At 45.2% G+C, this 24,734-nt stretch overlaps 1 protein-coding gene across 1 annotated transcript; it reads right to left on the bottom strand.

The window, feature by feature from the left end:
* Positions 1 to 34: 34 nt before the first annotated feature.
* GSN (gelsolin) lies at positions 35 to 19,518 on the bottom strand. Its single transcript, XM_083380217.1, has 17 exons — positions 19,324 to 19,518; positions 16,179 to 16,380; positions 15,380 to 15,534; positions 14,453 to 14,614; positions 13,829 to 13,978; positions 12,954 to 13,043; positions 11,176 to 11,308; positions 9,975 to 10,063; positions 8,696 to 8,911; positions 6,135 to 6,268; positions 5,318 to 5,408; positions 4,992 to 5,162; positions 3,846 to 4,020; positions 3,020 to 3,144; positions 1,968 to 2,045; positions 961 to 1,021; positions 35 to 475 (listed from the first exon to the last, which is right to left on the bottom strand). Exons 1-17 carry the CDS (start codon positions 19,378 to 19,380, stop codon positions 306 to 308), a joined length of 2,259 nt encoding a protein of 752 aa, XP_083236343.1. The 5' UTR covers positions 19,381 to 19,518; the 3' UTR covers positions 35 to 305.
* Between the last annotated feature and the right edge of the window lie 5,216 nt (positions 19,519 to 24,734).

The following is a 24,734-nucleotide window of genomic DNA, read 5'->3' on the forward strand; positions in this document are numbered from 1 at the left end:
AGGCTCTTCCAAAGCACCCCAAAACTGGCAAGCCTTTTACTGATTCTATACAAGCTTTATTAAGGGCCTTTTTTTCTCTCTTCAAAGCAGCAGCAAGGGATCAAAACAATACAGTTCGTGGACTCGTCTCCTCTACTGATCAGCTTCTTGAGCTATTGGTTAATTTTAATTATTGTTATTATTATTTTTAAAAAGTGCCTGTAGGAGATGGAAGGAGACTTTTGAAGGCCACACGCTTTTTCTCCTTCCCGATTATAATAATAATAATAATAATAATAATAATAAAAAAGGAGAGATTCCTCTCTTCACACAGCCAGCTCTGCCAAGGCCCTCTCTAAAGGATCCACGTTCCAGTAATCATCCTCCCAGCCCAGGAACCAGCCGGTAAAGGTAGGCGGTTCAAATCCTTGTCGGATGAGGGTGATGGGTGTCCGCCGATCGCGGTTGGCAGGGTCAGTCTCAATGTATCTCCGTGCTGTAAAAGACGCAACCAGGAGAAAAGCAGCACAGGAATCATCAGTACTGAAAGAGTGGCAAATATCTGCAGCTCGGGTGGAGGGTTCTCCAAGTTTGTGGGTTGGTTTCCGAACGTTTCCTGATCAGGCTAGTAGCATCTTCGGCGGAGTTTGGGGGGATGTCGGTGTCGGTGTTCTTCTGTTTATAAGGGCTGCAGGTGTGGGTGTGTGAAACAGTGGTGGGGTTCAGCCTGAACTGATATAACCTCCCCATCACAAGGCCCCCGTCACACCTGACCCATCACAAGACCCTCACTCGACACCCCACACACACACCTGAAGCCCTGATAAGCAGAAGAACATGAACATTGACATCTCCTAAACTCCACTGAAGATGTTGCCTAGCCTGGTAACGAAACCAACCCAGCAGCTCGGAGAACGCTGAGATGCTGAGCTGCCAACAAAGAGCTGGAGGATATAAAAGATTGAGGAGTGATCAACTCACCTGATGTTTGGGATTCTGTCTTCTCCTCTTCATGGGCATCTTTCCCAACCCACACAAAGACCTTTGAAGAAAAAGCCAAATTAACTTCCTCACTTCGTGTGTCATGGCCACCAGGGATGTTCACTTGTCCACATGCATCATCTCCACCTTATTCTACCCATCAAAGTAGGCATGATGGGAAGGGTTCAAGAAAAGAGTGCTGGACAACACTTTCAGGACCTTGGAGAGTCCCACATTTTCTCTTCTGATTAGCAGTAGAAAGAGCAAATCTTAGGTTAGGATCTAGGGCCAGGGGTCTTCCAACTTGGCCCTTTTATGACTTGTGGACTTCAACTCCCAGAATTCCTCAGCCAATGTGCCTGGCTGAGGAATTCTGGGAGTTGAAGTCCACAAGTTTAGACCTGCCCTTTAATTGAGCTCTGATAGGACTGCACTAAATTTCAGTTTAGTCCTGGCAAAGAATGGACTTAAGTTAATGTTTTTCAACTTGAACAACTTAAAGATGGCTGGACTTCAACTCCCAGAATTCCTCAACCAGCTGTGCTGGCTGGGGAATTCTGGGAGTTGAAGTCCACCCTTCTTCAAGTCATTAAGGTTGAGAATCACTGTCCTATTTGAGTCTATTTATTGTGCTGTTGAAGAACTTCATAAATGATTATGAGTTTTAGAGACCCGTCTGTAATTATTTTTTTAAAAACCAACAACAAATCAATTGTACACTTAAAAACATAAACAGACATTTATCGGCTGTTGGGTTACCAAGATTTTATTTTTTTAAAAAATAAATGTTTAATGAAAATGGTATTATTATTTTTTCTCTGATTGCTGGTTCAACCTTTGACAGATCTAGAAAAAAGTCTAGCTCTTTTTCTCAGGGCTAACAGCCCCTTAGGAAAAGGCAAGCAAACTCAATCAAGGTAACATCACGGCCCTTTGATGTGATACAGATGATTATTTACCATACAGAGCAGAGATAATTCCATTTATTAATGAGTTGAGGTACTTACCTGGTCCCAGGTGTCTAAAAGCATTACGTCATCTGTTGCCAAGTCTTCTTGAGTCAACTCTCCGGGTACTTCTTCAATCTAAGAAGTTTGAAATGGAAAATGTCTTTAAAACAATAAGGTTAAGGCGATTTAGTTCTCTGACATGAACTAGATAGCTGAAAATTGGGTCCATCTCTGAATTCTCAAAAGTTTTCACTGATTTATATTGATTATCAACTATCAATTATTATTATTATCATCATTATTTATTGATTATTTTAAATCTATTGGCCATCCAGCTCCAGTGGACACAGAGAAGCCTCTGTCCCATTCAACATGTCGTCTCCTTTAATGACCAAATGCTTCTGAGAAAGGGGCCGCCATTATTTAAAGACTCATTTTTTTTTAAAAAAATTGAGCTAGTACTGATATTCCTTGCCTTACGACCACCATTGAGCCTCCCCAATTTTTTATTGCTAAGTGAGACAGTTGTTAAACGAGTTTTGCCCCATTTTACACCTTTTCTTGCTTACAGTTGTTACAGGAATCACAGGGATTGTTGAGTTAGCCCAGGGGTCTTCAAATCTTGGCCCTTTTATGACTTGTGGACTTCAACTCCCAGAATTCCTCAGCCAGCCTCCATTTTGTTTGTTACATTTAAGACAGGGGTCTTCAAACTTGGCCCTTTTATGACTTGTGGACTTCAACTCCCAGAATTCCTCAGCCAGCCTCCATTTTGTTTGTTACATTTAAGACAGGGGTCTTCAAACTTGGTCCTTATATGACTTGTTGACTTCAACTCCCAGAATTCCTCAGCCAGCCTCCATTTTGTTTGTTACATTTAAGACAGGGGTCTTCAAACTTGGCCCTTTTATGACTTGTGGACTTCAACTCACAGAATTCCTCAGCCAGGCACGCCTGGCTGAGAAATTCTACCGGTTGAAGTCCACAAGTCATCAAAGGGCCAAGTTTGAAGACCCCTGAGTTAGCCCCATGGGTGTTAAGCTATGTTGTTGACTGGTTGTTAAGGATGTGTGTTAACCTGCCAACCAAGCTAGGCTTCAGCTACTCACAGTGAAGCGTCCACTCTTGTTGGAGCAGGCAAAGAGGCGAGGGGGGTGAGCATCCATCTTTTTATCCTTCAGCCGTGGGGAGGTGCGGTATGCAGCCCTTCCGCCGAGAGCTTCCCAGAAACCTTCTGCAAAAGAGACCCGGAGCCTGAGGGAAGCTTCCTGGTCAATGCTTCCTTTCGTGGTATTGAGGACAACTCAAGAGAAAGGTGGACTTGGGGTAAAAGATCAGCGTCAACCAACGTGTGTGGAATTGGAGACAGGTGGAATTGGGAGTCTTGTAGGCAATGCAAACATCATGCAGTAGGAAAACGTCTACGTAGAGTCTCAGTCATCCATGTCAGGGTTGTCCCAAAGGTGTTTTTGAAGAGGCAGTTGGACTTCCTTTATTTTTCTTTGAGGACATTTCACTTCTCATCCGAGGAGCTTCTGCAATTCTCTTGGATGAGAAGCGAGGTGTCTTCAAGGAAAAAAAACTAAGGAAGTCCCAGTTGCCTCTTCAGAAAGCACCTTTGGGACATACAGTAGGAAACAGGCCAGCTTTTAAAGTGGTCTTAAAGTGGACAGAAAATGTTGGCGTTCCCCAAGAGCCAATGGGATCCAACTCAACATAGCACAGCGTAAAAATGATGACCTTTCCCCAGCATCATGTTTTAAGCTGTAGTTTGTTAACAAGCCCCAGGGACCTGGTTTGTCCTTTCCTCCCTCCCCCCCCCCGCCCATTGGAAGTGGATTCACACATTATGCTGAACCAGAACTGAAAAAAAACCACCTTCTCTTTAGCCTGAGGTGTAAACCCGACTTTTAATTTCAGACATGCATTTCAAACCTGGCTCTCGGCCTTCAGCAACCTGAGTTGCCTGCACTCCTAAAATTTTCAATAGCTCCTGAGCTGCTGATTTTTCGGTGTTGCTGGCTCCCTGGCCCACCCAGACATAAGCAGTAGTTGGGGTCTTCAAGACAAAGACGTCGTTGGAATTCAGTTCTTTAGCAGCCGGGCTGATCTGTAAAAATATGAAGAGGACGCTGTGTCAGCTGACACTTACTCTTGCTTGTGCTTTGCAGCGATGTGGCGACAGACTGCCATCAACTGTGGGAAGGCAGAATGAAGGGGGGAAGCGAAAGTAACTTCTGTAGGTCCTCGAGAGGCTGCCTCAAGGTCAATCAGCTGGAAGGAGGCAGTTACCTACCAAACTATGCTTGGAGTGACGGTTATGAAAACATTCTGCATGAACCTGATTCGTGACACTGGGATGGGCAATGAGCTATAGTTAAGGGAGGGAAAAGTAGAACATAGGGATTTTGCCATGCGATTCTCAGTCCTGGCTTTGCACTACTGCAATTTGATCTTTAATAAACTTTATGTCAATGCTGCTAATATCAAATGTCCTTGCTTGACAAGAGATGAAGAAGCAGCCATTTCATATGTTAGACTTGTGTATTGCTTTAAGAGATTCAGTTTAAGGTTGGGAGGGGGGACAAGTAGGATTGCACCTTCAAGGCCATCTCTAACTAGAGAAGAGAAGACCTTGGCGGGTCTTTACATTAATTGGAGAATATGATTAATGACAGAATTAGAAAGGTGGAGAATTGCGTTTTAATATATTGTGCAAGGGGGCGGAGATTTCAGATTCCAGCTTCCTTCGAGCAAGCATCTGCCGATGTATTAGGCTAAATAAAGGACTTTTAAGGTAAATAATGCCTCAGAGTCACTTGAAAAGCCCATACGTCGAAAACGTGACACTTTACCTTTCTCAACAAATGGAGCTGGGGTTCGTTTCTATTTAGAGCTGTAAGTAATGGCAGCTCTGACACACATCCTGGGATTAACTCCTTTTTTATTTATTTTTATTTTATTTTTATTTATTTTATTACCTCCTACCAAGACTCAGAGGCAAGGTGGGTGCCATTTGGGATCAGTTTTATTGGTCACTGGTCTTTCTTGTACCCAAATTCCATATTTTAAGTCATGTACCTCAATGGCCCGGGTTGCCCCAGATGTGCTGGAACGGACTTGGAAGAGACGTGTTGGCGCTGGTCTGGTCTGACCACCTTCTCTGGAGGTGCCACCTTGGAATATGATCAGTGGTTTCCCATCAAAGATGCTCATGAGGTGAGGGGGCTCTTTGCCCTGGATCACTCGTTTCTACCAAAGAAGAAGAAAAAATAAATAACAGGGTCAGTCTGCAAGATAAGAAAGGTTTGGGGATCAGGAGGTCATGAAAACGGTGGAAATGCACATTTATCAAACGGAGGAAGGATCTGAGAGGTCCTTGGTTGCTCTCTGAGCTTGGTGGTTACCTGCACAGCTGTGCCTCCCAGCTGTTCATCCAGCTGGACAGTAAGAAAAGCCGAGGTGGTGATCTCATCTTGAGTGGAATCTGCACCCTGCCTGGGAAGAAGAAGAAGAAGAAAGAAGACTTGCAAATGGGTAAATGTTTACGGAGATTCTCCATCGTCAAGGCCGTTGTCCCAAAGACACTTTTCCCAAAGGCAACTGGATGTTCTCGTCCTCGTTTTTCCTTGGAAAACGTTTCCCTTCTCATCCGAGAAACTTCTCGGATGAGAACCGAAGGAGCTTCTTGGATGAGAAGAGAAACATTTTCAAGGAAGAAACAACAACAACAACAACAACCCAAGGAAGTCAAATTGTCTTTTGGAAAAGCATGGGTAAGAGGGTGACTTTCTCACAAAACGGGTCTGAGTAATTCTAATTCTTGCTCTGAAGGCGATAAAGGTTAGCTAGTCCGTGCGGGTCACTAAAATCGTGTTTGCATGTGTGCTTTTTTAAATTTTTCTTCCTTGAGCTGGTGAGACACGCTCCTAAACGAAGCCTCAACGTTACAACACCGACCGTCTTTTTTTTAATTATTATTATTATCATCCTTTTCTAAGAATTTTTTTTATTTTTTAAAGAAGGGCTGCTGCAGAGGCATTTTTGGAAATAAAGCCGGCCAATTTTACACTTTCATTAGCAGCGAGGGGGGGGGAAGGGAACCGGGCAAGAGTCCAGGGACCTATTAGTGTGTCCTGAAACGGAAAAAAAAATTTGGTCAAGATGAGCTGGGAAGCTTTGTTACTCTCCCTTGGCCGTACTTCAAGTAGAAGCTTGTCTTACCAGGTATAAATGATCTTTCCCTGCTTGCTCCCGTGCCTGTAATTGTACAAGATGATATAACTGTCTCCGCCGTAGAACTGGCCGTACGTTGCAGGATCTACAGGAACTTTAGCAGAGCCTTCTACTCTCCAGATCTGCAGAAAGAGGAGAAAGGGACAAGAACAAGGCCAGGTTAGCTGGAGAAGCAGAAAATGGAGAAAATGGCGGACGGGGTGGGGGGTGGGAGAGCTGTTGTTGTGTGTTTTGTAAGCCTGTTGACAAGCAGCACACACCCTTTGGAGGTTTTGTTCCAGGAAAGCAAGTGCCAGTTCAACAAACCAGAACTTTTGGAGTGAATGAGGAAGGAAGCTGGCTGCTTCTCCTCTGTGGTGTCTCCTCTGAGTTTCGAACAGCTAGTGAATGAGAAAAGCGGGGGTGGACTGAACTGCATTTCTTTTTTTTCCCCATTGTTCAGATAGCTCATGTATTTATCTGTTAGCTTTCTCGGCTGCTTTTTGGGCAGGAACCGAAGGCAGCAGATCTAATGGTCCATTCTTCTTCCCCCACATGAGGTGCATTTGTCTGAGAGACAGGGGCAGACAGAAAGGGAAAGAGAGAAAGAGAAGAGAAAGAGAAAGAGAAAGAGAAAGACAGAGACAAAGAAAGAAAAAGACATAGAAAGAGACAGAGAGAAAGAAAGAAAGAAAGAAAGAAAGAAAGAAAGAAAGAAAGAAAGAAGAGGCAGAGGCAGAGAAAGAGACAGACAGACAGCGACAGAGAAAAAGAGAAAGAAAGAGAAAAAGAGAGAGAGAGAAAGAGAAAAAAGAGAGAGAGACAGACAGACAGACAGAGACAGAGAGAAAGAGAAAGAGAGAAAGAGAGAAAGAGAAAAAGAAAAAGAAAAAGAGAGAAAAAGAGAAAAAGAGAGAGAGACAGAGACAGACAGAGACAGAGAGAAAGAGAAAGAGAGAAAGAGAGAAAGAGAAAAAGAGAGAGGCAGAGAAAGAGACAGACAGACAGAGACAGAGAGAAAGAGAAAGAGAGAAAGAGAGAAAGAGAGAAAGAGAAAAAGAGAAAAAGAGAGAGAGGCAGAGAAAGAGACAGACAGACAGAGACAGAGAGAAAGAGAAAGAGAGAAAGGGAGAAAGAGACAGAGACAGAGACAGACAGACAGAAAAAGAGAGAGAGAGAGAAAGAGAGAGAAAGAGAGAGAGAGAGAGACAGATAGCATTGGCCAAAGTCTTCCAGGAAGCTTCCATGGTTGAGGAGGGACAGGAATCTGAACTTCCCAGATGGACGTCCAATGCCATCACTGTGTCCCACTGCCTAGTCCTGAGTATTAAACCCCAGTCATTTCCGCTTCTGAACCTTACTGAAGTAGCTCCAGCAGAGATATAAATGGAGGGAAATAATTGCATGGAATCAGCTGCTTTTCAAATGTGCAGGGTCTAAGGCCTTTCCCTACTCTGCCCTCACCGCGAAGTTTGGTTCATACTCTTAATACGCTGCCCCATAGTGTCGCCTGGTGGAGAAACTCAGAAGCTAAGGATGACTCCTCGGACGGTTCTACTAAGGGGCTAGCCTAGCCTGACTTGGAATTCTGGGAAATGTAGTTCCAGTGCACCTAATTGGGAACTGTAAGCCCCTCTCTGTCTTTTCCTGTCGTGGCCAACTTATGAGCGTCCTGCATCTCAGTGAACAGCTTGATGTTAGGGGTCCTTGGTGCTCTCTGAGCTTGGCGGTTTTCTTGCAGACGTTTCATGACCCAAACTAGGTAACATCATCAGTGCTCATGAGAAGTGATGATGTTCCCTAGTTTGGGTCATGGAACGTCTGCAAGAAAACCGCCAAGCTCAGAGAGCACCGAGGACCCCACAGTTCAATCCTCACCCACAGATATTCTCTTTTATAGGCTGGTGTTAGATTGAGCAGAACGCGCGCATCGAACTGAGCCGTAGCGCGGCTTGTTTGGCTTTTGCGCGTTCTGCAAACTCGCCCATTGTAGTCCCGAAGGCGCTTTTCAAAAAGGCAAGTAGACTTCCTTGGTTGTTGTTTTTTTTCCTTGAAAAGGTTTCGCTTCTCATCCAAGAAGCTTCTTCAGTTCGCAGTTCAGCTTACGGTGAACCGAAGAAGCTCCTTGAACGAGAAGCGAAATGTTTTTAAATAATAATAATAATAATAATAATAATAATAATAATAATAATAATAATAATAATTATTATTATTATTATTATTATTATTAATTATTATTATTATTATTATTAATTTAATTTATATAATTTATATAATGTTTGAGCAAGTCCAGTTGCCTTTTGAAAAAGCACCTTTGGGACAACCGTGGACAGTCTGGAGAGTTGAGAATCTCCGTAGACGTTGGTCCATTGTGGTTTGCAAACCTGGATAGACGTAGATCATGGCGTCCGTCCATCCAACTGGCTTGTTAAATTTCCTGCTTTTATTATTTTTGCCTACTTCTGTTTTTATTTTTTTGGTTCCCGAGAGCCAGGCTGTTGACCGATACGCCCGACTCTTTAGCCCAAAGAGTCGCTACTCTGCTCCGCCAGCCTCCTAGATTTCCTTACTTGTTTTTCCCCTGTGCCATCATCTTCCATCCCGTGTTGGGCTGCCATTGTTGGGGAGGTGTGCAGTGTGGCCGCATCGAAAGGTATTTGCTCAATTTTGGCCACCTGGCCAGAGACATAGGCCACTCCCAGCCCTTCCGTCTGGTCTCTGTCGCGCCAGTTCTTGAAGAATTGCTTGAACAGAGGGGTCTCCCCACCCTCCGGGAGGACTTGGACCTGAAAGGAAAGAAGACCCTAAGCATCAAGGGTTTGCTCTCATTTGATAGACAAGTGACTTGCACTGCCTCTGTTGGTGGGACCGTCCTGATGATGTTACCTAGCTGGGTAATGAAATGTCTGCAAGAAAACAACCAGCTTCAGAGGGCGCCAAGGAGGGCTACAAATATTCTCTTCTGTTGTTGTTAGCTGCGAAGTCGTGTCCGACCCATCACGACCCCACGGACAACGTTCCTCCAGGCCTTCCTGTCCTCCATCACCTTATGGAGTCCATTTAGGCTCACACCTACTGCTTCAGTGACTCCATCCAGCCACCTCATTCTCTGTCGTCCCCTTCTTCTCTTGCCCTCAACCTTTCCCAGCATGAGGCTCTTCTCCAGTGAGTCCTTCCTTCTCATTAGGTGGCCAAAGTATTTGAGTTTCAACTTCAGGATCTGGCCTTCTAAAGAGCAGTCATGGTTGATCTCCTCTAGGACTGACCGGTTTGATCGCCTTGCAGTCCAAGGGACTCTCAGGAGTCTTCTCCAGCACCATAGTTCAAAGGCCTCAATTCTTTGGCGCTCGGCCTTTCTTATGGTCCAACTATAGGTAAGCTAAACCCTTGACCTTTGACACCCCATGACTCTATGCCTACCTCCAACAATATGGAAGATGTTTTGTCATTGCCAACTTCTGACATTTGATTTATTCCTCAGTCTAGCCTCTAAATTCTGGAATTCCCTGCTGGCGTAGGAGATGACCAGGCTAAGCCATCAGTCTCAAGTCCCTTCGTGTCCATGAGAGTCCAGCCCTCCTTGAATTCCTTTGACTCTTGTCCACCGCCAATTTGCTTGGACCGTTAGTAGCTCAGATTCTTGTAGAGAGCTTAAGCTTGCGATAAGCCTTTATACCCATTTGAACTGTTTGGATTTTCTGATTTTTCTGGAGGTCGCTGGATAGTTGGATTCACACACAGGATCCGAAGAGGCAAGCATTTCCCCCCCCCCAACAGTTTTCCATAGATCCTAAATTTCACTTTCCCATGGAAGGTGAGCTATAGATAATTTCCCTTCCATCGGCTTACCTGTGTATGTCTTGGATAATTCATCTTGCTGATAAACTCAGAAGCAGTTTTAAGAGCAGCTTTCCTTTCTTCCGTGTTGGCATTTCTCCCTGTTATTAAGAAGGGAGGAAACAGAGATAGGCATTTGTTATCCAGGCGCATGCTTATGCCGCAAAGGTTTTGCTGCCAAATGGGAAGTTTTATCTCTCCAGGTGAGAATCCTCAAGGACATCTGGAGAGCTCAAATCCAGATGTAGCTCTCCCACACCAGACTTAAAACATCGGTCCACTGCCAGCTCTTAAGGTAGCTCAAATCATTCTGTGATTTTTTTTAAAAAAAGACATGTTTATTTATTCTTTTATTACCAAAGATAAAATACAAAACAAAAGAAGGGGTGGAAAAACAGACTAACAAACATCCAACACTAAGAACAAAAAGAAAAAAAAATGTGTGTTCAAAAAAAAGAGAGAGAAAAACCCCCAAATATTAAATATATCTAATGTTAAACATGAGAAAAAATCCACACTGGCTGAATGCTGAAAGATACATCAAAAATCTAACTTATTCCCTTCCCCATACAGAACAGAACAGAACAGGAGAGTTGGAAGAGACCGTGGAGGTCTTCTAGTCCAATATTACATAACGGGTTTACAAATAGTTAATAATAATGTTGGAAGGGACCTTGGAGGTCATCTAGTCCAACCCCCTGCTCAGGCAGGAAACCCTATACAATTTCAGACAAATGGCTGTCCAGTCTCTTCTTAAAAACTTCCAGTGTTATACCGTGATTTACTCAAACACGCGAATAACTTAATTCTTTCTTGGCTTCTGTCTAAGGTTGATGGGCTGCCGCTAAGAAGGCCCAGAGTTAGAATTTGTCTAAAGAAAAGTGAGATGTTTTATTTTAAGGAGAGGTAAAGAGTTGATCAGCTACATTCTTCGTAGGCTTACCATTGTAAAGTATTGACTAACCATCAGTGTCCAGGTATATGCAACGTCCCAAGCTTTAAACCCAAGTTTATAAACTGAATTATCTGGGTTTATGACGCGGTGGGCTTCCTTATCCTACACTACAGGCCCGCTCTCACAACCCTTTGTTTAGCGGCGAATTGTCGTACACCCTTCCCTTGCCTTCAGAAGTTGTGAATGCTCCAACATTGGAGGCTTTTAAGAAGAGACTGGATTGATCAATACACGATTGGCTTTCATTTCCGGATGTACCTTTCCAGACAAAAATTTTGCCATCTGTGCCGTGGTCCAGAATGAAGCAATCGTCGGAAAGCAAGGCTGTCTGGGAGAAGGGGTTTTCATCGGCCACCAAGGAAACAGCCATGTTCCCTGCCCCGTTGGAGACCTGTAACCAAACACATTGGTGCTTTTTACCCACTTGGAAACCAAAAGTGAACACACACACACACACACACACACACTCCAATTTTCAAGTTTCCAATGTATGGGCTTTTCAAGTGACTCTGAGGCATTCTTTACCTTAAAAGTCCTTTATTAGCCTAATACAAATGCTTGCTCGAAGGAAGCTGGAATCTGAAATCTCCGCCCCCTTGCACAATATATTAAAACACAATTCTCCACCTTTCTAATTTTGTCATTAATCATATTCTCCAATTAATTTAAAGAATCAGTTTCCCTTCCGTTAGAAGGACCGCCCGAAGCCTTATCTTCTTTAGAGAGACAAATGGCCTTGAAGGTGCATTCCTACTCTTCCCTCCTCCCAACTTTAAACTAAAGCAATGCACAAGTCTTAAAGCAATACACAAGTTTAACATATGAAATAGCTACTTCTTCATCTCTTGTCAAGCAAGAACATTCCATGTTAGCAGCGTTGACACCAATCCAGACTTCTAAAATCTTTTTTGTCCCTTCCCCAGGAACTAAGCTGAATGAGTCTTAGGTTGGAGTAGGTGCCTCTGATAACCCTCGCGGTCTCCTGTGGATTGGGCTTCCGGCGTTGAATGGAGAGAAAAAGACGCCTCTAATTTGTCCATTGGCTCTCTTTCCCATTAAACCGCTGTTCTTGTCTTCGGAAATGATGAACGTTTGCTTAGCAGGGCTCGTAATGTGCAGCTGCTCTGTCTCTCTTACACAGCTGCACTGGACTGGGTGCCCCCCCCAGTGTCACTTTTGATTTATACCCCTTTTGCCTTCCTGGTATTGGATTTTGTCTCATTTTTAATTCTAGCTAAAATAAAGTATCTATCTGGGCTTCTGGAGGGGCAATTTGTCTAAGGCAGTGGTGGCGAACCTATGGCACATGTGCCAGGGGCGGCATTCAGAGCCCTCTCTGTGGGCACGCGCGCCATCGCCCCAGCAAAGTTCACCAGAGTAGCGAGCACGTGGCGTTTGGATGCAACAGGGCAAGAAGTGAGCGAGTAAGCAGCATTGGCCGCCGGGAATGCCCTGGAGATGGCGAAGGGCTGGCCCCGGCCATGCTCACCCCGTCTGCCGTGACCACTGCAGCCATGCTCACCTAGTGGACCAGGCCCACCCCGCACTCCCCGAGGGCACCAAATGCTGATGCAGCCCTGGCACTTTGCTATAAATAAGTGGGTTTTGGGTTGCAGTTTGGGCACTCGGTCTCTAAAAGGTTCGCCGTCACTAGTCTAAGGACATGGAATTCTGGATCTGGGTGTGCAAAATTTGCACTACTGAAGTGCGAAGCACCCTCTCCCCCAGCTGCGGAACCTGTCCCCCGGCAGCGATTGCCACGCTACCCACGCCAGCAAGCAGAGATAGCATAATCCGCGGGAAGAAATGGCATCAGCGGAGATAAATGGCCTGAAAAGTACATTTTGCATTTGCTCTGTCCGCCGTTCAGGTTTTTTTTGGCCTGCAGCCCTCCGATGCAAATGTGGCCCTCAGCCAGACCAAAACAAGCCAGATTCCTGACCTCGGAACAGCCCGAAGGATGTTTGCAGACTTTCACAGCCCACCTCCTGAGGCCCCCCCCACGTCACGGTGCACCCTCTGCTTTGCTTTAATACCTTGTAGAGTTTAGCCAGCCTCCTGTTGGTCACGTCAGCTTGGGTGTCATCGGTTGTAGCTGCTGGCAGGGTAGGTTTGGGTCCCAAGACCTGAAAAACACAGGTATGTCAGTCCTTCAAAGTTATCGTTGTCTGTTGTCTTCATAACTTCAGAGGTTATGCCTCCAGAAGTCATGAATGCTCCATTACTGGAGGTTCTTAAGAAGAGATTGGACAACCATTTGTCTGAAATTATATAGGGTTTCCTGCCTGAGCAGGGGGTTGGTCTAGAAGACCTCCAAGGGCCCTTCCAACTCTGCTATTCTGTTCTGTTCTGTTCCATTCTACTGTACCTATTCTATTCTATTCTTCTATTTCTAATTTTAGTTCTAATTCTAATTCTATTTTCTATTCTGTTCTGTTCTGTTCTATTCTATTCTATTCTAATTCTATTCTATTCTATTCTATTCTATTCCATTCCATATATTCTATTCTATTCTATTCTATTCTATTCTATTCTATTCTATTCTATTCTATTCTATTCTATTCTATTCTATTCTATTCTATTCTATTCTATTCCATTCCATTCCATTCCATTCTATTCTATTCTGTTCTATTCTTAGAAACGTTGCTGCCCAGATATTTCCCAAGAGCAAACAAGTTGTGCATGGGAAAATAACGACCAATTAAGATTGCTCTGGGGACCTCTCCGTCAACCCAGTGGCCAGAATGACAGCAGTTATAAAGAGGAAAAAAAAGAGAAAGGAAAGTGGGATCCAACAAAATCTATGAAGAGGAGATGAAATCATCAGCAGTTGTAGGAAAGCTCAAGATGATAAGGAACGAGTTCTGGAGAAAGGCTTAGAAGGGGATTCAGGTGCGCAATGAATGAAGACCTGGATCATCTCGTCGCGTTCAACCCCATCATCTTCGACTATGACTCTGGCTCGCCCACTTCGCTCGTTGTCCCGGATGCCCTTGGCGACTTGGGTGGCTTTCAGTTTTTCAAACCGGTTGGCATCAGAGCCGCACCATTGGTGAATGTTCTACAGGAGATGAGACAGCCACAGGGTCAGCGGGGGAAAAATACAAGGCCAGCGCTAAAGGGGTGTGTGTGTCTGTGTGTGTGTGCGCTTGTGTACACAAAAGCACTGCAAACTGGATGTCTCCTGGCAAACAAGCTGATTCGGGTTCTTGACCCTTTCATTCACCTGTGGGTCAAAGACCAGAATAATGGTTTGCCCAGCAAGATAGTCGCTTGCTGCTTGATGGTGTAATATTTCAAATCTATCTGGAAAAGCCAGATTTTTTTTTTCCTCCCTTTGTTAACGAAAGCGTGGTATATTCACCATGCGCCTAGCAAAAGACTGCGAGTTTTCCTTTCTGTGACTTTCTTAAAATACTTTTTATGGCTTGCACACAGCCTGTGAAGGGCCACGTCTTCGAAACTTCGAAAAGAGGTGTAGCTTTCGTCCCCAGGTGCCCAAATCCTGTTACGAATGACTCTATGGAGTGCTTACGTTGCCCAGATCCAGGATGAAGCAGTCACCACTGTTGAAGCTGTCCCAGCTGACGGGCACCTCCGTCGCCCTTACGGTTCTCCTGCCTTTAACCTGGAAGAGTCTCTGGACCGTGACTTCATTGGGCACCACGTGTCGGAAGCCCGAGGCCACACCACCGGCCTGGAACAGAAACAAGACGACCCTCCATCAAGGTGACCCTCAATGCATCTTAAGTTCAGATATACAGGAAGGACTTGGCTTATCGGAAACATCTGGAGGAAAGAGCCTTGGTGGAGCAGTGGGCTGATGCCTCCTTAAGGAACACCAGCTGCCTGCCATTAGTGCAGGTTCGAGTCCCACCAGGCTCAAGGTTGACTCAGCCTTCCATCCTTCCGAGGTAGGTAAAATGAGGACCCAGATTGTTGGGGGCAATAAGCTGACTTTGTAATAATGCCGCTGGGGGGGGGAGGTGAAAGCCCTAATAAGTAGGCATATACATAGAATGAAGGCTACTGCTAAGCTTGTAAGCCGCCCTGAGTCTTCGGAGAAGGGCGGGATATAAATGGAATTAAAATAAATTTTTAAAAAAATGAGATTTCTATCTGGGACCAAAGAGAACTGCGTTGTCCTGAGGGCAGGAGAAGAAGCAACGGATGGAAACTCATCAAGGAGAGAAGCAACCTGGAACTAAGGAGAAACTTTCTGACAGTGAGAACGATTAACCAGTGGAACCACCTGCCTCCAGAAGCTGTGAATGTCCCAACACTGGAAGGTTTTAAGAAGAGATTGGGCGGCCATTTGTCTCTAATGGGAAAGGGTTTCCTGCCTGAGCAGGGGGTTGGACTAGATGACCTTCAAGGTCCCAATCGGTTCCCCTCTGGATCAGGGCTCTTTGCTAACAGGGTTCTGAGCACCACTCAATAACGTTCTCCAGCAGGCACCTACTTTGTACTTCAGTCCTGATTTGAAGTATCCTAAGAAAGTGGACGACTCGTGTCCTTGCACTTCCCGGTGTTGGATCGCCCTTCCCCCGAGATAGTCATCCAGCTGTACTGTGAAAATGGCGGCAGATCCGCTTTCATCCTGGCTGCACTCGTTGCCTGGGAAACAGGAAAAAAGAAAATGAACCACAGAGTTGGAAAGAGGGCAAGAGGGCTCAGCTAGTCGGGTGTGAGGCCAACTCCCAGAATCCTTCAGCCACCACGTGTGGACTCCCAGCATTCGTCAGCCACTGTGTGTGGTCTTCCACTCCCAGAATTCCTCAGTCACCATGCGCCAGGCCCCAAACTGAAAAACGACACGTGGCGATTCTTCCAAGCTGAATTCTTTATCATTTCATCTCCATAGAAATATACAGCCACATGCAAGGCAATGCACAGGCTTCCTCCCCCATGACTAGAAACTTAAGTATTTTTTTAAAAAACAAAACAAAAACCTGAGAGAATCTTAGACTGAATCTTGAACTCTGACATGACTTGGAGAGTGATCTCTGACACATTTAATTTATTTACTTATTGATTATTCAAACTGATGTAGCTGCCCCACCCTTCGCACACGCATACCCTCAAAGTGTGTGTGTTGTGACTCACTGACTGACTCTGGACGGCTTGCGAACAATCGAAGCCAATGTAAAAACAGCAAAAAATATGTTTTTAAAAAAGCATTTTTTTAAAAAAAAACATAAAATACCTAACAGCCAATTAGGATCAGCTTGGAGAGTTGAGTCCCATAAAACTCTCCTTACCTAGCCAAAAGTGAAGGTCGTATTGCAGATTCCCGTTACGTTGCCGGATTGTGTTGAGGATCACGTAAGCATCCCCCATGAAAAAATCGCCATAGAGGTTTCTCGGCACTGGGACCAAATCGAACTTCTCAATCCTCCAGATCTGAAGGCCCGGCTGCTTGCCAGCATTCAGGAACTCGGCGTGTTCCACCATGCTCACCGGCTGAGAGAAGAGAAAGGCGGGGAGGGGGTGGTGGAATTCATGGATTAGCACATTTGACTCGCTCACTTTCTTCCGCTGCTTGCAAAGCAGAAGGTACCATCTAATTTCCAGAGAACCAGTCCTCAAAATCCAAAAAGCAGCTCCTTTTAAGCAATGAATTTGACCTCAGGAATGAAGGCAAATATACGTGTCCCAGAATAATGTCGTAGGATCCAATCTGAATTGGTCACCAGGACCACGGTTTCCCCCCCCCCAAGCTTTTGGACTCTGCTAGAGCTCATGCTCAGGGAAACTTCTCAATCTCTAAAATGCATTCAGTTTGGCAGCTATTAAGATTGTTGGCCAAGCAGGGACAAAAATAGCCAGAGAAAAGATTGAAACCTGGTAAATGGGCCTCTTGTCAGGCAACAGGAGTGCTGATTTACCACCAGCTTACCCTGGACTTAGGAGGGTGCAACTGAAGCTGCCTTAATAAAAGCACTTTTCCTTATTGGGGGCTGGGGGGGTGGGAAGAAAGTTTAATTCCATTATACCCAAAGCTGTTTTTCCAAAAGGCAACTGGACTTTGTTTTTCCTTGAAGATGTTTCGCTTCTCATCAAAGAAGCTTCTTCAGTTCTGACTTGGGGGAGGATATGACAACATCTACCTCCTGTTTACACCCCAGTCCTTTCAGCACTTCCACGAAGATTCCACACCCATTTGCCCTATTCAGGTGACCTCGGGGGCACAGATAAAACTCCAATGACTCTCAGAAAGAGCGCCAGTGACCAGATGACTGAAAGGAACGTAAATCCTTCCATTCTCCACCATTCATGCAGAACCGAGGAAGCATCTTGGATGAGAAGCAAAACGCCTTCAAGGAAAAAGCGAAGTCCAGTTGCCTTTTGAATAAAGCACAGCCGTGACCTGGATGACTGAAGAGTCTCCATAGACATGGAGGCATACACAGTCATCTCTTGAGCTGGGGGGAAGAAAATCACTGCTGCTAATCAAGCGGCAAACCGGTTCAGTGCTCCCAAACCAAATCCCCAAAATGGCCTCTTTTTCCCCCCTAATCCATTAACAGGATGAGCTTTCCAAGATTTCAGCCTGCCTTTTGGCCAGTCCTCCCTCCAGATTCCAGGCCTTAGGAACACAGGACTTTGTGCAAGCTTGAGATAAGCGCTAAAGACCAGCCCTCCCTCACTTTGGGCTCCTGCCCTGCTAAAATAAAGATATAAGCCGGTTCTGTTGCAGGAAACCTTCAGTCACTTCCTGCCAAAAACCCAATTCTCCATATCTGAATGCTACTTTATTGAATGCACGTGACTCAGAGTCTCGTTTTCTTGCTGTGTTGCTTAGGTTACTCAAGGAAATGCAGAAGAAAAACAGGCCGAAATGCCATCCTGTCATCATCCTAGAAAGAGTGACAGGTTTCTGCCGATGATGTTTCTCAGGACTTCGGCAACCTTCTCAGAGAAGGGAAACAGGGTGGACTAACCAAACCAGTTTGGTTGCGATATGAATAATAAACACTTGAAAGAGAGAGAGAGAGAGAGAGAGAGAGAGAGAGAGAGAGAGAGAGAGAGAGAGAGAGAGAGAGAGAGAGAGAGAGAGAGAGAGAGAGAGAGAGAGAGTGTTTTGGTTTCAATAGACAAATTCGTCCTTGGAGAGTTTGTTTTGCCTCAAGAAATCATGTAGAAAATGACAAACACATTTTCTCCTCCAATGGCTTTGCAGCTGCATCGGTCTATAGCAGTTCGATAATTGGAGAATAAAGGTAGTGCTCACACACAGGACATTCATTCTTTTATTACATTTATGTGCCACCCATCCCATTATCAAGTGACCCTGGGCATCTCTCTCTCTCTCTCTCGCCCCCTCTTTCTCTCTGATATTTATCTGCTATCTCTTTATCTCTATCATCCATCTTTCTTTCTTTCTTTCTTTCTTTCTTTCTTTCTTTCTTTCTTTCTTTCTTTCTTTCTTTCTTTCTATCTATCTTTATCTCTCTATATATATCTCTATAGGGACGCGGTGCTCAGTGGGTTAGGACGCTGAGCTTGTCGATCAGAAGGTCGGCAGTTTGGTGGGTCGAATCCCGAGTGCCGCGTAGCAGAGTGAGCACCTGTTACTTGTCTCAGCTTCTGCCAACCTAGCAGTTCGAAAGCATGTAAAAAAAATGCAAGTAGAAAAATAGGGACCACTCCGGTGGGAAGGCAACAGCGTTCCGTGCGCCTTTGGCGTCTAGTCATGCCGGCCACATGACCACGGAGACGTCCTCGCACAAGCGCTGGCTCTTCAGCTTTGAAACGGAGATGAGCACCGGCCCCTAGAGTCGAAAACGACTAGCACGCATGTGCGGGGGAACCTTTACCTTTACCTTTTATCTATCTATCTATCTATCTATCTATCTATCTATCTATCTATCTATCTATCTATCTATCATCTATCTATCTATCTATCTATCTATCTATCTATCTATCTATTTATCTTCTGTCTCTCTCCCTCCCTCCCTCCCTATCTATATTCTGTCTCTATATCTATCTCTGTCCCTACCTACCTACCTATCAATCTATATTCTGTCTCTCTCTATCTTCTGTCTCTGTCTCTGTCTCTCTCTTTTTATCTCTCTATCTCTCTATCTTCTCTCTCTCTCTCTCTCTATCTATCTATCTATCTATCTATCTATCATCCATCCATATCTATCTATCTATCTATCTATCTATCTATCTATCTATCTATCTATCTATCTATCTATCTACACATCTACCTATAAACACTCATGGCATGTTTCTGATTCTTCACCTGACTTGGCAAAAACTTGACAAATATAAGCCTTTGAAATACAAGTTCAGAGCTGGCTAGTCCGTCTCCTAATCCCAAAACTTTCCTGCCGGTCTTACTGCAAGCTACGGAGCCAGTCCGAGCACCTCAGTGTAAAAAAAATCCTTGTCACTCACCCCAGCCAAGAGCACGACAACCAGCAAGATAAGAGGGGAGAATCTTCCCAAGGCCATCGCGATCCACTGTCTCAGCTTTCCGCTGAGTTAAAACTTCCAGAGACTATGGGATTCCTCCCAACCCCCGGCCCGCGCTGAAGCTCGAACAAGACCGCTTCTTCTTCTGAGTCTGCCTTAGAACCGAGAGTCCGAGGGAATCCAGGACTTTGCTTTTTATCTCCTCTGCGTGTGCAAAGCTTGGGCTGGATCCCACCCTGGGCACGCCCGACTCCAGCTGAAGTGCACAGCTGGATACGCCTCTGTGTACGGAACAAAGAATCAAGGTGCAGTAAAAGGGCAACCCCCTGGAGGCTATCAAGGCAGAAAGCCAACTGGTGCTTATGACTCTCAGGCTGAAATTCATGGGAAGAGATGGGAGTTGCCAACAAGTTATGTAAGGCCAGAGGAGGCCTTTGATTGTTGTGGGGGAAATACAGCGAGTCCTTGAATTACAGCTGATTTCTTTAGTGACCGTTTGAATTACGACAGGACTGGGTAAAAAACGGGGACTGGAGGCTGTTTTTCACACTTAGCTTCCCCAGGGTGACGTGATCCAAAAGCAGAGGATGGACAACTGACTCTTACTTATGACGGTCCCAGGGTCCCAGAGGGCCAGGTGATCCCCTTTGGCGACCGTCCGACAAGCAAAGCCGATGGGGAAGGCAGATATACGGGACATCCTGGGTTGCTAACTTCAGTTCGTAAAATGGGGCAAAACTCACTGAAGGAACGTCTCACTTAAGGACGGAAATTTTGAGCTCCGTTTTAGGTCGTAAGACGAGGTCTCTCCCCGTAGGAGGAGGGATGGTGCGTTGGATAAATTCACCGCCTTGGGTTAGTTGTAAAAACAGTAAGGGCAGGATGCAAATAATAATAATAATAACAAATAAAAATTGGACCTCCGAACGCCCCCAAAATGTTAGACTGTTGTGTTTAGGCAACGTAAACAATTTGTTTGTCTGGATCGGAACCAGAATCCAGATTTGAGCTTCCTTTTTTTCCCCCCTCCTCTAGGGGATAGGGGTAGAACACTGTGCTTGTTTTGCTCCGTCGCTTTCCTCCAATTTAAGGAAAGTACGACGTGTTTTTCAGAAAGAAGCTACTCCATCTCTTCCCCACAGGAACTCGCTTTCTGAACCAAAAAGCAAAACAATTTTGCTTGAATGTCCTCAGATCTTTGTTTTCAGGTCATGGCCTGAATCTGGCTAAGCCTCTGCGCCAGTCCTTTCCCATAGATGGTACGGGAGGGCTATTGTCCCAGGGTCCAACCCATGGGAGAAAATAAAATTATTTACCAGCACCTGCAATGACAGGAAGAAAACAAACAAACAACAACAACAGAAAAAGCCCTTCATGCACGGTGGAAAGTTAACCCAAACCCAAAGTGTCCTATTTATCCAAGAAGTTTGGGAAGTCATCTTTGTCTCCCATTCAGTTGTGTCCCAGAGGTTGCCTGGACAAGTCTCTGCATTTTTCAGAAGTCCTTTGCCGTTGCCTCTTTCCTAGGGCTGGGAGGAACTGACTGGCCAAAGATCACCTGGCTGGCTTTCATGGCGAAGGCAAGACTAGCATTCACCATCTCCTATGGATGGGTCCAAAGTCACCCAGCTGGCTTTCATGCCTAAGGCGGGACTAGAACTCACTGTCTCCTGGTGATCCCAAAGTCACCCAGGAGGCTTTCATGGCTAAGGCAGGACTAGAACTCACCATCTCCTGGTGATTGGCCCAGAGTCACCCAGCTGGTTTTCATGCCTAAGGCGGGAGTAGAACTCACTGTCTCCTGGTGATCCCAAAGACACCCAGTTGGCTTTCATGGCTAAGATGGAACTAGAACTCACTGACTCCTAATGACTGGCCCAAAGTCACCCAGCTGGCTTTCATGCCTAAGGCAGGACTAGAACTCACCATCTCCTGGTGATTGGCCCAGAGTCACCCAGCTGGCTTCCATGCCTAAGGCAGGACTAGAACTCACTGTCTCCTGGTGACTGGCCCAGACTCACCCAGCTGGCTTTCATGCCTAAGGCGGGACTAGAACTCACAGTCTCCTGGTTTCTACCTTGATGCCTTAGCCACTACACCAAACTGGCTGTCTTGGAGGACATCCATGCTCATATAAATGTCAATCAAGTATTTATTTCAAAAAACACAAACCTGACTCATGCCTTTAGCACTAACTCATTAATTACTTGTTGCACAATTTGGCTAGGTGCTGTGGAACATTTTCAAATATTCCAACAGCTCAGCTTAGAAAGAAGAAAGCCAGTTTGGGAAATACGGAGAACATTCCCACCAATGCTTTTGTCATCAAGTGGGTCAGATCCTTTCCAGGTAGTTCAATTCTTTTCTGCTACGATGATCAAATGAGGTATTGTAGCTATATGGTCCTACAGTCCCAAGGCTCACCTACAACACACACAGCAGGATCCACACACACCCAGACATGGGCCTGGAATACCGAATCCAAGCTTTTTCTTGCCATTTCACCAGAAGACCCAAAAGTGCTTTCTCAAAAGGCAACTGGACTTGAATGCCTTTCGCTTCTCATCCAAGAAGCTTCTTCAGTTCTAACACCAGCCTTTTGAAGACCTGATGTCCCCTTGAATGGTTTGGGACAGAATTCTTGACCATGCCAGCTGGGGAATTCAGAAAACTGCATCCCAATCCATCCGGCTGAGAGAAAATTGCTATTCCGATGCTAAAAAGGGGATTTTTAAAAATTTTTTGCCATTCCAATGCTAAAATATGTTTGAAACAAGTTTAAAGGCATCCAGAGACCCAAAATTGCTACCTAGAATAACCACTGCAGGGCTGTTACAGACAGATATCTTCTAGGAGATGTTTGAACTGTAAAGGTAAAGGCGAAGGTTCCCCGCACATGCGTGCTAGTCGTTTCCGACTCTAGGGGCCGGTGCTCATCTCCGTTTCAAAGCCGAAGAGCCAGCGCTTGTCCGAGGACGTCTCTGTGGTCACGTGGCCGGATTGACTAGACGCCAAAGGCGCACGGAACGCTGTTACCTTCCCACCGGAGTGGTCCCTATTTTTCTACTTGCATTTTTACGTGCTTTCGAACTGCTAGGTTGGCAGAAGCTGGGAATGAGTAACAGGCGCTCACTCTGTTACGCGGCACTCGGGATTCGACCCGCCAAACTGCCGACCTTCTGATCGACAAGCTCAGCGTCCTAACCCACTGAGCCACCAGGTACAATTTAAACTGTACAGGAACTTTTAAAAAAACACATTAAAGTTAATAAGTGGATCTATGCATGGCTTCAAAAGAAGCAAGCAAATAAAAATTGCAAGCACAAAGCCACGGGTTCAAAAACCAGAGGACTAAATTCCAGCAATTTCGCTTCAAGGTTCCCACCTCTTCTCAAATTTTCTGAAGCTTGGCAGTCAAAAGTAGAAACCTCACATTGATTGGGATGGTTCAGACCTAAGCTACTGAAGCCAGTGATTCAATTTTGCATTGAATCAGCAGAGGGCACACGAACACCACTTTAAAAAAATAAAAAAAGCAAAAAAAAGTCTCGATTGACAGACCAGGAATAAAATCCAAAATTGGTAGGAAGGCAAGGCCTTTACCTTAAAGAAATAATTACATTATGTTTCTTGCGTTCTCTAATAAGATTTCAGGATAGATTATATGGGTCGTTGGAAAGGGTAAATCTCCTTTTCCTTGATATTTCGAACACCTGATGTATATAAAGCACAAATGCTTTTGATAATGGTACTTAGTTTGGGTTATGAAACGTCTGCAAGGAAACAAGCTCAGAGAGCAGCAAGTCTTCTTTTTCTTCCTCCTCCTCCTCCTCCTCCTCCTCCTCCTCCTCCTCCTCCTCCTCCTCCTCCTCTACAAATATTCTCCTTTATTGCTTTTGGCTGTCCAATGACTGAAAGTGGCAAGCTCAGACAAGAGCCTTGGTGGAGCAAAAGAGCCTTGGTGGAGCAGTGGGCTAATGCCTCCTTAAGTAACACCAGCTGCCTGCAATTAGTGCAGGTTCGAGTCCCACCAGGCTCAAGGTTGACTTGGCCTTCCATCCTTCGAGGTAGGTAAAATGAGGACCCAGATTGTTGGGGGCAATTAAGCTGACTTTGTAATAATGCTGCTTGGGGGGTGTATGAAAGCCCTAATAAAGCAGGCATATACACAGAATGAAGGCTATTGCTAAGCACATTGATTGGTGCTTTAAATTGTAAGCCGCCCTGAGTCTTCGGAGAAGGGCGGGATATAAATGGGATTAAAAAAAAAAGAATAGGATAGAGTAGAATAGAATAGCCTTGGTGGAGCAGTGGGCTTAATGCCTCCTTAAGTAACACCAGCTGCCTGCAATTAGTGCAGGTCAAGTCCCACCAGGCTCAAGGTTGACTCAGCCTTCCATCCTTCCGAGGTCGGTAAAATGAGGACCCAGATTGTTGGGGGCAATTAAGCTGACTTTGTAATAATGCCGCTTGGGGTGTGTGTGAAAGCCCTAATAGGCAGGCATATACATAGAATGAAGGCTACTGCTAAGCTTGTAAGCCGCCCTGAGTCTTCGGAGAAGGGCGGGATATAAATGGAATTAAAATAAATAAATAAAATAAAATAAGCTAGTTAGCAAAAAAATAATATCGGCCCTTGTCAATAGTCCAGTCTTAACACAATGCAGTGATTCATTTCTGATTCAGGCATGCTAATTCCCCATCAGTTTGCTGGGTTTGCTGAGTATGTATAATTCCAATGCAAAGTCTCCTTTGAATTGTGCTTACAACCTTAGAACGTGACGCATTTTTCCTAATCTCATTTCTCCCTTGTTTTCTTGAGTTTCCAGCTGAATCTTGCAGCCCTTCAGACGTCCTGGAGATCTCTCATCCAAGAACTACAGGCAGGACTCTCGTTTGGCTTTCCCAAAGCAGCCAAAGTCTATTCCCTCTCACGCATACAAAGTCTGTATCCCTCATACGAAAAATAGGTGAGACTCTGGAAAGAGCGCAGAGAAGACCCACGAAGATGACTAAGGGGCTGGAGGATAAAAGTAAGCATGAACGGTTGTAGGGATTGAGTATGTCGAGTGTTACGAAGGGAAGACATGAGCTCTTCCAATATTTGAGGGGCTGCCAAAAAGAAGACCTGACTGCTCTTTAGACCTGACTGCTCTTTAGAAGGCCAGATCCTGAAGCTAAAACTCAAAATACTTTGGCCACCTAATGAGAAGGAAGGACTCACTGGAGAAGAGCCTCATGCTGGGAAAGGTGGAGGGCAAGAGAAGAAGGGGACGACAGAGAAGGAGGTGGCTGGATGGAGTCACTGAAGCAGGAGGTGTGAGCTTAAATGGACTCCAGAAGATGGTGGAGGACGGGAAGGGCCTGGAGGAACGTTGTCCGGAACGTTGTCC

The sequence above is a fragment of the Vipera ursinii genome, assembly GCF_947247035.1.
Source record: "Vipera ursinii genome assembly, contig: scaffold_124, whole genome shotgun sequence".
In the NCBI taxonomy this organism is placed as follows: domain Eukaryota; kingdom Metazoa; phylum Chordata; class Lepidosauria; order Squamata; family Viperidae; genus Vipera; species Vipera ursinii.

Excerpts from the sequence above, each read along its gene's own strand:
- GSN (XM_083380217.1), bottom strand. The coding sequence starts at position 19,380 with ATGGCCTTGGGAAGATTCTCCCCTCTTATCTTGCTGGTTGTCGTGCTC. Across the intron at positions 10,064-11,175 it reads CAAAATTTTTGTCTGGAAAG|GGAGAAATGCCAACACGGAA; the intron begins GTACATCCGGAA and ends TCTTAATAACAG. Across the intron at positions 476-960 it reads GACAGAATCCCAAACATCAG|CACGGAGATACATTGAGACT; the intron begins GTGAGTTGATCA and ends CGTCTTTTACAG.